This window comes from Argopecten irradians, chromosome 1, assembly GCF_041381155.1.
Source record: "Argopecten irradians isolate NY chromosome 1, Ai_NY, whole genome shotgun sequence".
NCBI classification, from domain to species: Eukaryota; Metazoa; Mollusca; class Bivalvia; order Pectinida; family Pectinidae; genus Argopecten; species Argopecten irradians.
In genome coordinates this window covers 12,049,138-12,061,757 of record NC_091134.1, presented here as the reverse complement: position 1 = coordinate 12,061,757, position 12,620 = coordinate 12,049,138, and the positions used below count along the sequence as shown (strand labels likewise).

Here is a 12,620-nt window from a genome sequence, read left to right as displayed (position 1 = left end):
CACATGTGTGTTGTTGAATAGATTGAGACGCGTACACTTAGACGGTCAATACGATCACAACAGATCCTGCACTGATCGAATTGACTAATAAATTGCAAGCATAAGCATAACCTTATATTTTCAGTATACAGTACAAAATTCATCATTCATATCAGGGAAATTCATCTTTCTCCATATTGTGATATATATCTATGAATCAAGACAAGTTTCTACGATAAGTAAGCCAGCTAATTGTACTGTTTTAATCGTATCGTACAATACAGTAGGCTACATGCAAGCGGCGAACAATTTCGCCCCACTACATCATTTTACTCGGCACCAATTACAAGCTTTAAAGTTATATGTGCCGTAACTGGGTGAAAATTTCGACATGCTATTTTTTTCATAAATCTTTTAAAAACCATAAGGTTTGATGAATTAAGCTGTAGAAACCACTCCAATTGCTTCAGATGCCTTATAATCATTAGCAGAGACTTAGATATAAATGATACCAGAGACTTAAGATATAATATCTAAGTCTCTGCTTATATCGACGGTCACATGAAAAGCCGATCAACGATTTTTTATGATTACTTTTGAGTGAAGTTAATCGTACTATAACTTTGGCTCGAATGTAAATAACTAAAAGAGTGAAAATCGATGTTTCAAATACTCTAATTTATGCTCTAATAGCAGGTATCTTCGTGTAATTATGAAAGAAAATCCACTCAGAAATAAAAGTTTCGGATTTTTGTTTTGTCGAGGAGTTCAGCAACGAATAAGCTTTAATTAGATAATATTTTCCTGTAGCTGTATCTTTAATTCATTGTGAATTACAAAGTTTGTGACTGTAAAATGAAATTTTTACGTAACAATTAAAGAAATCCTTGATTGATCATTACAATCATTGTGTTTTGTGTTGCTAACCAAATAAATTGGGATGCACTTATTACAATACCGTAATACGTTTCAACATGTGGTAGAAAGAATTCATTTTTGATATTTTATAATATCAAAAATAAATTCTTTCTATCACATGTCAAAATATTGAGATATTAAGCAAAACAAACTAGTTTTAGACAATGCGGTCGCTTCCAATTTTTAATCGATATGCGAATGGATACACCGATATAGATATATAATTAGCCATGCCTTCGGTTTGATGGTTATGTTATACCTGGACCAGGATGTTGTTTACCCGTACACAAAGCCATCCATCGAACTCACCTGTAATTACTTGGCCGCGGGCAATTTGCTATTCGGTGGACTATATCGGGTATTTGGTATTGTCTTACTGTCAATCAGGTCAGGACATCCGTTAATTGGGTTGTGATTTGAATTATGTAAACCCCGTACATCTATGCTCTAGGTTTTATTGTCACCTCCAAGATGTAAAAAGCAAAAGGAAATAAAATATACCTGATCATACCTAGGAATATATATTACATACACATATATATGTGTGGTACACAGGTAAAACAAAAATGGAAGGTGTACTTATTCAGAAACAAAAATGGTTCTAAGAACTATTTCAACTAAAGGTTTAACCTTAAAAATATTCCAGTCAAGTACTGCAATAACAAAATCGTGGCATATAGCAATCTCCCGTAATTTATAAAGTATTAGTAAAAAAATCTGAGCATGTATTTTCACCGTTTCAAAACTACATGTATAGTCATACAAGAAAGGTTACAGCATTACCACACTAAATATACTTATTTAAATATCCGAAGTATGTTCATATATCACACTATTTAAATCTCGGTAGGTCATACAAAAGGATCGATTTAGTAACATTTTTAAATAATGAATTTAAATCTACACTTATACTGTAATTTAAAAACTTATATCAGAAATATCATTGATGTATTTCTGCTATTTAGTAAACGTTATGGATAAAGTTTCAAATGCAACAATATAGATATACATAATATTTTCGGTATGAGTTCGGTACTGTTACTCCAATATCACATAACTGATAATCGTCCACATTTTATTTTTACTCAAAAACTGTGCCGTGTTTTCATCGTTATGGCAGAAGTTTGAAATAAAAAAAACACGCATTCTAGATATATATTCATGTTTATTTTTGTGATTTTACTCCTAAAAAGAAAGTGTTACATTATACTGTTTTCCTTTATTACACAAAAATTTACATAATATGCTATCTAAATCTCAGTCCAGACTGAGTATAATCCGAACATCATTTTGATATCGATATTGGACTGATTATCTAATCTAAAGTTAGAATGTTTGAAATGGTGTTAATGGAATGTGCTGAAACTGAAAATATCTACATCATAAAGCTAGATATCATTTACTCGAAAAACTCAAATTGTAGATCTAACGTATACTTTAGTACGTGTGTGTATAGACCTTTCTTAATATTAGCTCATGAATATTCATCTTTGAACCAAAACGAGGCTTAGTGAGCATAGCGGTGGTAGTAATACATGTGCAGTAATAGTATAATGTGTTGTAATGATTTTACTTACCTTATCATTAGATGGAAAAAACAAATCTAAGTTCAGATTATATTCCCATATGGTTCCATGAATCAATTTGATCGCATCAGCGACTGAATTATGGCATAAACATGTATAAAATATCCCAGAGCCAGTAGGAAAGAAAATGCAGGTATTCATGTCAATGATTTCCTTTATTGAGGCCAAGCTAAATTACAGTATTGGTACTCGTTGCCTAAACTGGAATAAGGCTATTTATTATACATGTATGGTGCCAAATAAACAAGGACATGAACCAAACAATTAAGTAACATAAATACCATTCCTAACCTTCATTATCAGAGTCTCAAGTTGCCTTCCCCCTAATTCCCATTAGGCCAGTATTTGGGTCCCAGTCTGTTTATATTTAACAGCTGTCCCCTCTGATCACATTTTGCCATTAATTTCCCTATTAAAGTATACATAAATTAAGTTGTTATCACAAATTTCACCTAGCTCTGGCTGTCCCCTTTACCAATCCTTATTTACTCCAATAATCACCCTTTGTCTATGACGTGTAAACAATGACAAACACCAATTATGCTCACGATATTGCAAACAAATGATATTTGTAATTAGAGTAAAGCATTCCTTAATGACTATCTCTGTATAACGACCATCTTCTTAATAAGACCAATTTTTTTATGGCGCAAACAAAATGGTCAATTTATATTACATGACCTTTTGTTGTGACCATTTGGCTACATTTTCTCATTGTATTTTTGGGTTTAGATAGGCTTCCCTGTATATATGTGTCGTCCTAATTTCCTCATTTTTATATATCACAAAATAAAAGTACATTGTACTTGATATATTGAGAATACTGCAAGGATCATTTTAACTGAAATATGTGTGGGTCATTTTTAAGTATTTGGCAATTCTTGAGGGGCTATTAACAAAGAAATGTTAAGAAATTTCCTGAAACATAGGATTAGGGATCGTTTTCAAAATCTAAGGATCATAGTCTAAAGGGCCACTCTAAAATTATCCCTGAAGTTGTGATCACAAAATACATATCCTATAAAATCAGTGCGCAAATCTGTCATAAGAATGACAAAAAACACATAAATATATATATGTATACCACCTATTTAACTTAAATAAAATGAATAATGAAAAAAGGGGTTGCGATTGAAAGCCTTAATTTTTCATGTTTTTATAGAAAATATTGTAAATGTGATCATTTTAGTAAATATATTTGGTTTTCTTCTAAAGAATTGAACCCTTGTTCAGATTTGATTATTGATGTCCATAGATCATTATATTCAGTTACTTTATTTCATTTCTTCAATATCAACCAAAAATATGAATTTAAGATGTTAGTTTTAGAAATAATTCACCTAATAATTGACACTTAAATATAACAGCTTTTATCAGCTCTACAATTAGTGTCCTCGTACGCGTGATAATGCACAAAAAGTGTTCTTTCATTTTTAGCAAAAGGTTATGCATGTATATATCAACCGGCACGTTCACTTAGAAAATTACGGTAAAGAACTAAACGCTTAATTTGATATTTGTTCCATTTATGTAAAAAACATATATGGGAATTCTCCACTTTTGTGCTTAAATGTGTGGAAACAAACTACACATGTAAACAGATAAATAATTGATGGTAAAAATATACTGTAATGTAATGTTACACAGATAAATCTACATTGATCTTCAACTTTATGCACCCTTTTCTCTGCCTATGTTGATAATCAAACTTCTTTTACACTAAAATTTGATGAAAATGAGCAATTAAACCTATTTTCATGATATTGAACGGCAATGTGGTTTGTTTTGTAAGATATGTTGCATTAATTGTATATATGTTGCTACGGTGCCCGTGCTCACTAAGCCTCGATCTGAATTAGGAATGTCAGGCATGCATATAATTTGAGAAAGGTCTATATAGACCTTTCTTAATATTAGCTCATGAATATTCATCTTTGAACCAAAACGAGGCTTAGTGAGCATAGCGGTGGTGGTAGTAATACATGTGCAGTAATAGTATAATGTGTTGTAATAATTTTACTTACCTTATCATTAGATGGAAAAAACAAATCTAAGTTCAGATTATATTCCCATATGGTTCCATGAATCAATTTGATCGCATCAGCGACTGAATTATGGCATAAACATGTATAAAATATCCCAGAGCCAGTAGGAAAGAAAATGCAGGTATTCATGTCAATGATTTCCTTTAATGAGGCCAAGCTAAATTACAGTATTGGTACCCATTGCCTTAACTGGAATAAAGCTACATGTATGGTGCCAAATAAACAAGGGACATGAACCAAACAATTAAGTAACATAAATACCATTCCTAACCTTCATTATCAGAGTCTCAAGTTGCCTTCCCCCTAATTCCCATTAGGCCAGTATTTGGGTCCCAGTCTGTTTATATTTAACAGCTGTCCCCTCTGATCACATTTTGCCATTAATTTCCCTATTAAAGTATACATAAATTAAGTTGTTATCACAAATTTCACCTAGCTCTGGCTGTCCCCTTTACCAATCCTTATTTACTCCAATAATCACCCTTTGTCTATGACGTGTAAACAATGACAAACACCAATTATGCTCACGATATTGCAAACAAATGATATTTGTAATTAGAGTAAAGCATTCCTTAATGACTATCTCTGTATAACGACCATCTTCTTAATAAGACCAATTTCTTTATGGCGCAAACAAAATGGTCAATTTATATTACATGACCTTTTGTTGTGACCATTTGGCTACATTTTCTCATTGTATTTTTGGGTTTAGATAGGCTTCCCTGTATATATGTGTCGTCCTAATTTCCTCATTTTTATATATCACAAAATAAAAGTACATTGTACTTGATATATTGAGAATACTGCAAGGATCATTTTAACTGAAATATGTGTGGGTCATTTTTAAGTATTTGGCAATTCTTGAGGGGCTATTAACAAAGAAATGTTAAGAAATTTCCTGAAACATAGGATTAGGGATCGTTTTCAAAATCTAAGGATCATAGTCTAAAGGGCCACTCTAAAATTATCCCTGAAGTTGTGATCACAAAATACATATCCTATAAAATCAGTGCGCAAATCTGTCATAAGAATGACAAAAAACACATAAATATATATATGTATACCACCTATTTAACTTAAATAAAATGAATAATGAAAAAAGGGGTTGCGATTGAAAGCCTTAATTTTTCATGTTTTTATAGAAAATATTGTAAATGTGATCATTTTAGTAAATATATTTGGTTTTCTTCTAAAGAATTGAACCCTTGTTCAGATTTGATTATTGATGTCCATAGATCATTATATTCAGTTACTTTATTTCATTTCTTCAATATCAACCAAAAATATGAATTTAAGATGTTAGTTTTAGAAATAATTCACCTAATAATTGACACTTAAATATAACAGCTTTTATCAGCTCTACAATTAGTGTCCTCGTACGCGTGATAATGCACAAAAAGTGTTCTTTCATTTTTAGCAAAAGGTTATGCATGTATATATCAACCGGCACGTTCACTTAGAAAATTACGGTAAAGAACTAAACGCTTAATTTGATATTTGTTCCATTTATGTAAAAAACATATATGGGAATTCTCCACTTTTGTGCTTAAATGTGTGGAAACAAACTACACATGTAAACAGATAAATAATTGATGGTAAAAATATACTGTAATGTAATGTTACACAGATAAATCTACATTGATCTTCAACATTATGCACCCTTTTCTCTGCCTATGTTGATAATCAAACTTCTTTTACACTAAAATTTGATGAAAATGAGCAATTAAACCTATTTTCATGATATTGAACGGCAATGTGGTTTGTTTTGTAAGATATGTTGCATTAATTGTATATATTGCTACGGTGCCCTTGCTCACTAAGCCTCGATCTGAATTAGGAATGTCAGGCATGCATATAATTTGAGAAAGGTCTATTTAACTGTGACATCACAAAACCACGTGACCACCTAGCTCATTATCTATGAACCGTAGTCGATACTACCCGTAAATCACGACCAAAACAAACCGATAGCGCTAAAAGCTAGGCTATTCGTTGGGTGGGACTTGATTTTTCATTCATCCAAATCAATATCCTGAAGTATTATCAAAAAAAAAATTGGCTGCACAAATCCTTTAAAATAATAAGATCCTCCAACCTAAAAAGCACAAAACAAATTCTGTTGCAATTATTTGAAGGTTACGCTTCTAATTTTCGTATTTTTACTGAACTAAACGACAGATGGGGCGAAACATTTAAAAAAATTGGCCGAAAATGTCTATCAATTTTAACCTATGCGCATGCGTGACATCACCGGATCCAGTAAGGCAGACGGAGAAAAATCCATCCTGAACTCATCGGGTATTGTCCCGAGAATCTATGTAATATCTAATCCCCGAGGAGTTCCGGATGGATATATATTCTATGCCATTTTCGCTGAAGTGACATGTGGTAAAATAATGTTAGCAGTCGAAACGATAACTGTTTGAAAATTGAACTGCAACTTGAATATAAAAAGGTGCCATTACTTGAGGTGATTTAAACCAGAGGTAATTATCTTCAACTTAACTGAACATTGTCACTATTCTTCTCGACACTGAGCATGAATTGACAGTTGCAGCATGTGGTGAAATTGAAAGCAAACTTTTCCACGTACTTCATGACGTTTCATAACTGTTTCAAATGTTCATGACATGCCTTGTAAACTGCCGTTCACATTTGCGTTTGCAAAGGAAATGGAAGCTTTCACAAGTAGTGCCAGCCCAAAGAGTTCAAAAAAGTCTTAGAAGAGGAATTATATTTTCGGTAAGAGAAATACAGGTCGGGGAAAACCACCAACTTGCGTATATGTAGGCAAACTAGCCTATTATAGCCCAATTGAAGAAGAAATTTTCCTAAAAATACAAAATCGGCACATGATCTTGCACACCCAAGAGTTTATAGCCGATAAATAACTCATTAAATATTTATTTATTGTTATATCATGGTGAGAGCTACTCCAACAATGCTAGAGGTATAGCACGACGAGACACTTTTGGAACATTACACAGGGATCGATACTAGCGGTGGTCCTGTGGCCCGAGGCCACAAGAAATATAGAAGGACCACTAAGTCAGTCTTATTCGGTGGTCCGTTGGACCACCTAAAATAAGATGATATTATTACCTCTTTCGTTTTTCTAATTCACCATTCCAAGTTGATCGTTTATTTGTTTTGTTTTTTTCTTGTTTTTTTTTCTTGTAATTTCTAATATTGACCAATGCCGTAAATTGTAGTACCGGAACTCTCTTACGGATGGAGTGTAAAAATATTCTGATAACAGCTAGATCCATGCTTTCACATTTTCACAACGGGTCGTGTCAAAATCAAAATTTATTGTTGCAGCGGCTTTTCATGTCATACTGACATAATTCTAGTTTTATTACATGTTGGAAGGACCACCTGAAATTCAGAAGGACCACTAGAAAAAAAATAGCTGGTGGTCCTGCTGACCACCTAATAAAATAAGTTACTATCTAACCCTGATTACGTCGTGTCTAACCTCTAACTTCCGATAGGTCATTTACCCAATGCTGAGGGTAACATTTTCAAAGTTTGGATTGTGACAATATAAAACGTTTAAATCATATTTAAATCGTCATCAATGTCAAATATACCTACATCTTTTTCATATATCAACAAGTTTTTTAACAAATCAGTCGTAAAATCCATCTAAAACAAATATTTACATCTCCTAACGTAAACATTCATGACCCAGACAAAACTTCATGATGAAAGCTATCCGGCCGGTAAATAGAAAAAACGAATTGCAAAGTCCCCAAAAACGCTTGATCTGCCTTAACTTTTACTTGCATTCTGCCCGCTTGAATACACGTTCCGTTTTTTGTAGTAACCAGCCGCCATATTTAAAACTAGGTCAAAATGTTAAGGAAAGGATTCATCATATTTAATTTGCTAAAATACTATTTTGTGAGGCCTCAAGTTATGGGTTTCCTAGATAAATGGGATAATTAATACCTAAACTGTAAGTACACATCAATGTTATCACTGTTAGAGCTATAAATATTGATTTTATTGCACTTTTCATTCCCCCTTCATCTGACGTCGGAAGCTGCATCAAAGAAATGACCCTTGGCCTTAGAAAATGAGAGTCGACGGTCAGCAAAATATACGTCCGATAAACAAACGGCTGACCAGTCGACTCTCATGTTATGGGAGTAGGTGAGAGATTTTAAATTTTCAAGGCACTATGACTAAATTTGCACGCTCACCCAAGGTATCAAAATAGTCGTAACGTCGACTGGGGATACCTTAGAACGAATATATGTACCGGGCCTATAATAGCTACTATACTTTCGGCCGGGTACGAAATGGTCCCTATGTGTCCTAGTGGAGCACTGCGTCCGAAAATCACTCGGGCACAATTTTCTATACTTTTTTGTAGGTTTCCATTATTTTATGCATATACATATGCATTGATATATTATTTTTGTCTCAAACAAACATAACGATCATTCGTAATATCTACCGTACTGCTTACAAGAGGTCAAATTCACAGTTTGTAGATAGACTTTTATGATTGTCTTCCGAAAAGGCCTTTATTATATATATATGTAAAAAAAAAATGTCTCGCTGTGATTTTGATATTAATATTTATATTGAATAACTTATAATTATATTAATATTGCACCCTTTCATTGACAAAATTAACTATAAAGCAATATTATTTTAAAAAAAAATAACAATAATAAAAAAAAGTTTCATAATTCAACTGAGCCCCTGTTGGCCATGGTGTGACCTTATAGGTACACTAGAAATTGTCACTAATTGCTTTAATTTTTCACCAAGAAGGAATTTGTGTCAAAGTCATGCATATGAAAAACTTGGTGGCCCTTTGTCCCAAAACATGCTACAGGTCCCATTTTAAGGTCCATTCATACTAACAAAATATTGGTAGCCGTTGCCCATTGATGTTGGCATGCTACAGACCTAAAAAGAACTTCACAAGAATTGTCATTTAAAGATTTGAGGTTTTTGGACCTTTTGACCTTGAATATGGGTCAAGGTCAGCAATATTAACAAACTTAGAAGGCATTTGTTTAAGGCCTCTAAGCCATCTGGATCTTGAAGATTTTTTAATTATTTTTTTTTTCTCAAAAAATTGCGAATTTGAAATTTGACACTTATTTCCAACCAGAAATTTGTGTTTTTATAGAAAAGTGTCATATTATTTATTTGTTCCATTTTTGATTCTGCATAACATAAGAGATTGAAATTCATCGAGCCATTAAAGAGATATTCACATACTGTAAGTTAAAAACCGGAGGTATGGTCATAGGTGCCATATTGAATTTTGACCAACATAAAAATGCTCCTTCAACTTTATGCCCTAAAATATGGTGACTCATTGACATATATCTATAACCATTTCTGTAATTCTTCTTATTTAGTGTTCTGTGCAGAAGAATACTGCAAACCAAATTTCTTTCGCGTGCGATTGACTTTCACAAATTTGTTTATCTCCGCGAATTATCATCTTCATAATTTATATATTGATATAAATTTTCAGTCAAATTTTAAATTCTCTTGTTTTGAAATGGAAATCGCATAATTTAGTAGCCACAAAAGAAAGATGGTTTACAGTAACAAAAATAGAACCACACATAGGTGAAAAGCCCTTATGAAAAAAAGTGATGTTAACGTTATAACTCTTTTTTTTTATTCTAACGGTAAATTCATGTTATAAACAAAAAATACTGGGATGTTGGTCGATCTTGTTTAAGTATTACCCTTTTAAAGTTGTCTTAAATAGTTTGCATGATAACAAAATTAGAATATTCATTTGATAAATTGATTTTGACATGTACTTCAATATCAGTTTTGTGTCTTTTTTCCTTTTAGGCCCACTTTAACAAAACTAAAGCTACATCAAAGAGGTTGTTGAAGCCACAGCAGCGTTTGACCCAAACTATTGAAAATTTGATTTCAAAACATGACCATCTAAAAAAAATTGTATCAGAGCCACATTCTTTATTCAAAAGAACATCTAGTACAAATAAAACTATAGCTACTCTAGAAGAAGTTGAGGAAAGTTTGGATGATTTAGTTATTGAGGAAGAGTGTGAGCATTTCAATAATAATCTTACCATGGAGGGACAGGACAGAGGGGCTAAGCCTAAAAAACGTCATGGTCATAAGCCAAGGGGACAGAAAGGTCAAGGTCACCCAGAAGGAACTCAAACCTTGAGATCAAATGGTCAAGGGCATTTACAAAGAGGCCAAAGTGATTTGGAAGGAGGTGAATCTGTTGGACCACAGGAGGATCAAGGTCTTGGCCAGGCTGCTTGTAGAGCATCAGGTGCACCACAAAATGTTAACCATAGAAAAAAGAATGATAGACGACCAAAAAGTGGAAATAAAACATTCAACGGCCCTAACACATCTTTCAGCCATAAAGTAAGTAGACATTTGGTATTGCTTTATGTAGCATTAAAGGCCCAATGTTCATAACTTTTTAGCCCACTGTCATCAGATGGTTGGCTATATATTCAAATTGGCTTTCGTCCATGGTCCGTTGTCTGTCGTCCACCGTCAGTCATCCTTCACCCATCATCTGTACATAAACAATGCTTGTTACCGCTATTTCTTGAGAAGAACTGCACAGATACTTCTCAAATTTTACATGCATAGTTCCCTTGGTGCCTAGGAGTGTCATGCAGACTGATCGGAAAATCACTATGACTGCCAGGCAGCCATCTTGGAATTTGGCAGTTGATGTTTGTTACTGTTATTTCTTAGAAAGCACTGAAGGGGTCTGTCTCAAATTTCATGCAGGTTCCCCTAGGACCCTAGGAGTGTCATGCTGATCTTCAGACTGATGGTAAAAACAACATGGCTGCCAGGAAGCCATCTTGGATTTTGATAGTTGAGGAAATAGCAGTATATATACTGCTATTTCTCAGAAAGCACTGGAGGGATTTTTAGCCCACCATCATCAGATGGTCGCCTTTAGTCTGTGGTCCGTCATCCGTCCGTCCTTCCATCCATCCGTTAACAATTCTTGTTACCGCTATTTCTCAGAAAGTACTGAAGGGATCTTTGTCAAATTTCATATGTAGGTTCCCCTAGGACCCTAATTGTGCATATTGCATTTTGGGACCGATCGCTTAACAAGATGGCCGACTGGCGGCCATCTTTGATTTTGATAGTTAAAGTATGTTACCGCTATTTCTCAGAAAGTACAGAAGGGATCTTTCTCAAATTTCATATGTAGGTTCCCCTAGGACCCTAGTTGTGCATATTGCATTTTGGGACCGATCGCTCAACAAGATGGTGACCGGCGGCCATCTTGGATTTTGATAAAGTTTGTTAAAGTTTGTTACTACTATTTCTCAGAAAGTGCTGGTGGGATCTCTCTCAAATTTCGCATGTAGGTTCCCCTAGTTTCTCAAATTTTATCTGTAGATTCTTCTAGGGCCCTAGCATTGCCTATTACATTTTGGGACCGATCCGTCAACAAGATGGCCAACCACCATCGTGAATTTTCATAGGTTTAAGTTTGAAAAGCAGGACAAAGAGCTAGATCCCTCTTTCATTTGTCAGACATAGATCAATCTTTGGTGGGCTCCAAGATCCCTCTGGTATCTCTTGTTCCGTTTTTAGCTCACCTGGCACCAAGGGCCGGTGAGCTTATGTCATGGCGCAGCGTCAGTCTTCTGTCAGTCCGTCTGTCAGGGGACGGGAGGGATGGGGCCCAATGGAGGAAACAGAGGTTTATCCTTCAAATCTCTACTAGTCATAGAGTTCTGCATGGATTGCAACCAAATTTGGCCATAAACATGCTCTGGGGAAGGGGAACAGAGTTTGCATAAATTTTGAAAAATTACATGTATATATTGGGCCTTTAACAAATTGTTTTCCTATTGATGAAATGAAATATTTATTTGATGACCAAATTTAAGATCTGCCTGTTGTTAAATAGGGTATATTGATTTTATTAGTTCACTGTCGGTGAAACTAGAGAGAATTATAGTGTTAACGTGTGTCCCTGTCTTGACCAAATTCAAAAACATTTTTGTGGGATGGGAAACAGTTAGTGTAAATGTTTGCTCTGACAACCCTGGGGCTGGAGGTTGAGTTATCTATATACTCTCTA

The 12,620-nt window shown here is 34.1% G+C and overlaps 1 protein-coding gene across 1 annotated transcript in view; it reads left to right on the top strand.

The window, feature by feature from the left end:
- The first annotated feature begins 6,798 nt into the window (after positions 1-6,798).
- LOC138317690 (DIS3-like exonuclease 2) overlaps positions 6,799-12,620 on the top strand; it is a 41,297-nt gene continuing 35,475 nt past the window's right edge. Inside the window, exons 1-2 of the mRNA XM_069259534.1 lie at positions 6,799-7,270; positions 10,367-10,921. Coding sequence (XP_069115635.1) covers positions 7,148-7,270; positions 10,367-10,921 — 678 coding nt within the window. The 5' untranslated portion in view covers positions 6,799-7,147. The remainder of the gene's footprint in view (positions 7,271-10,366; positions 10,922-12,620) is intronic.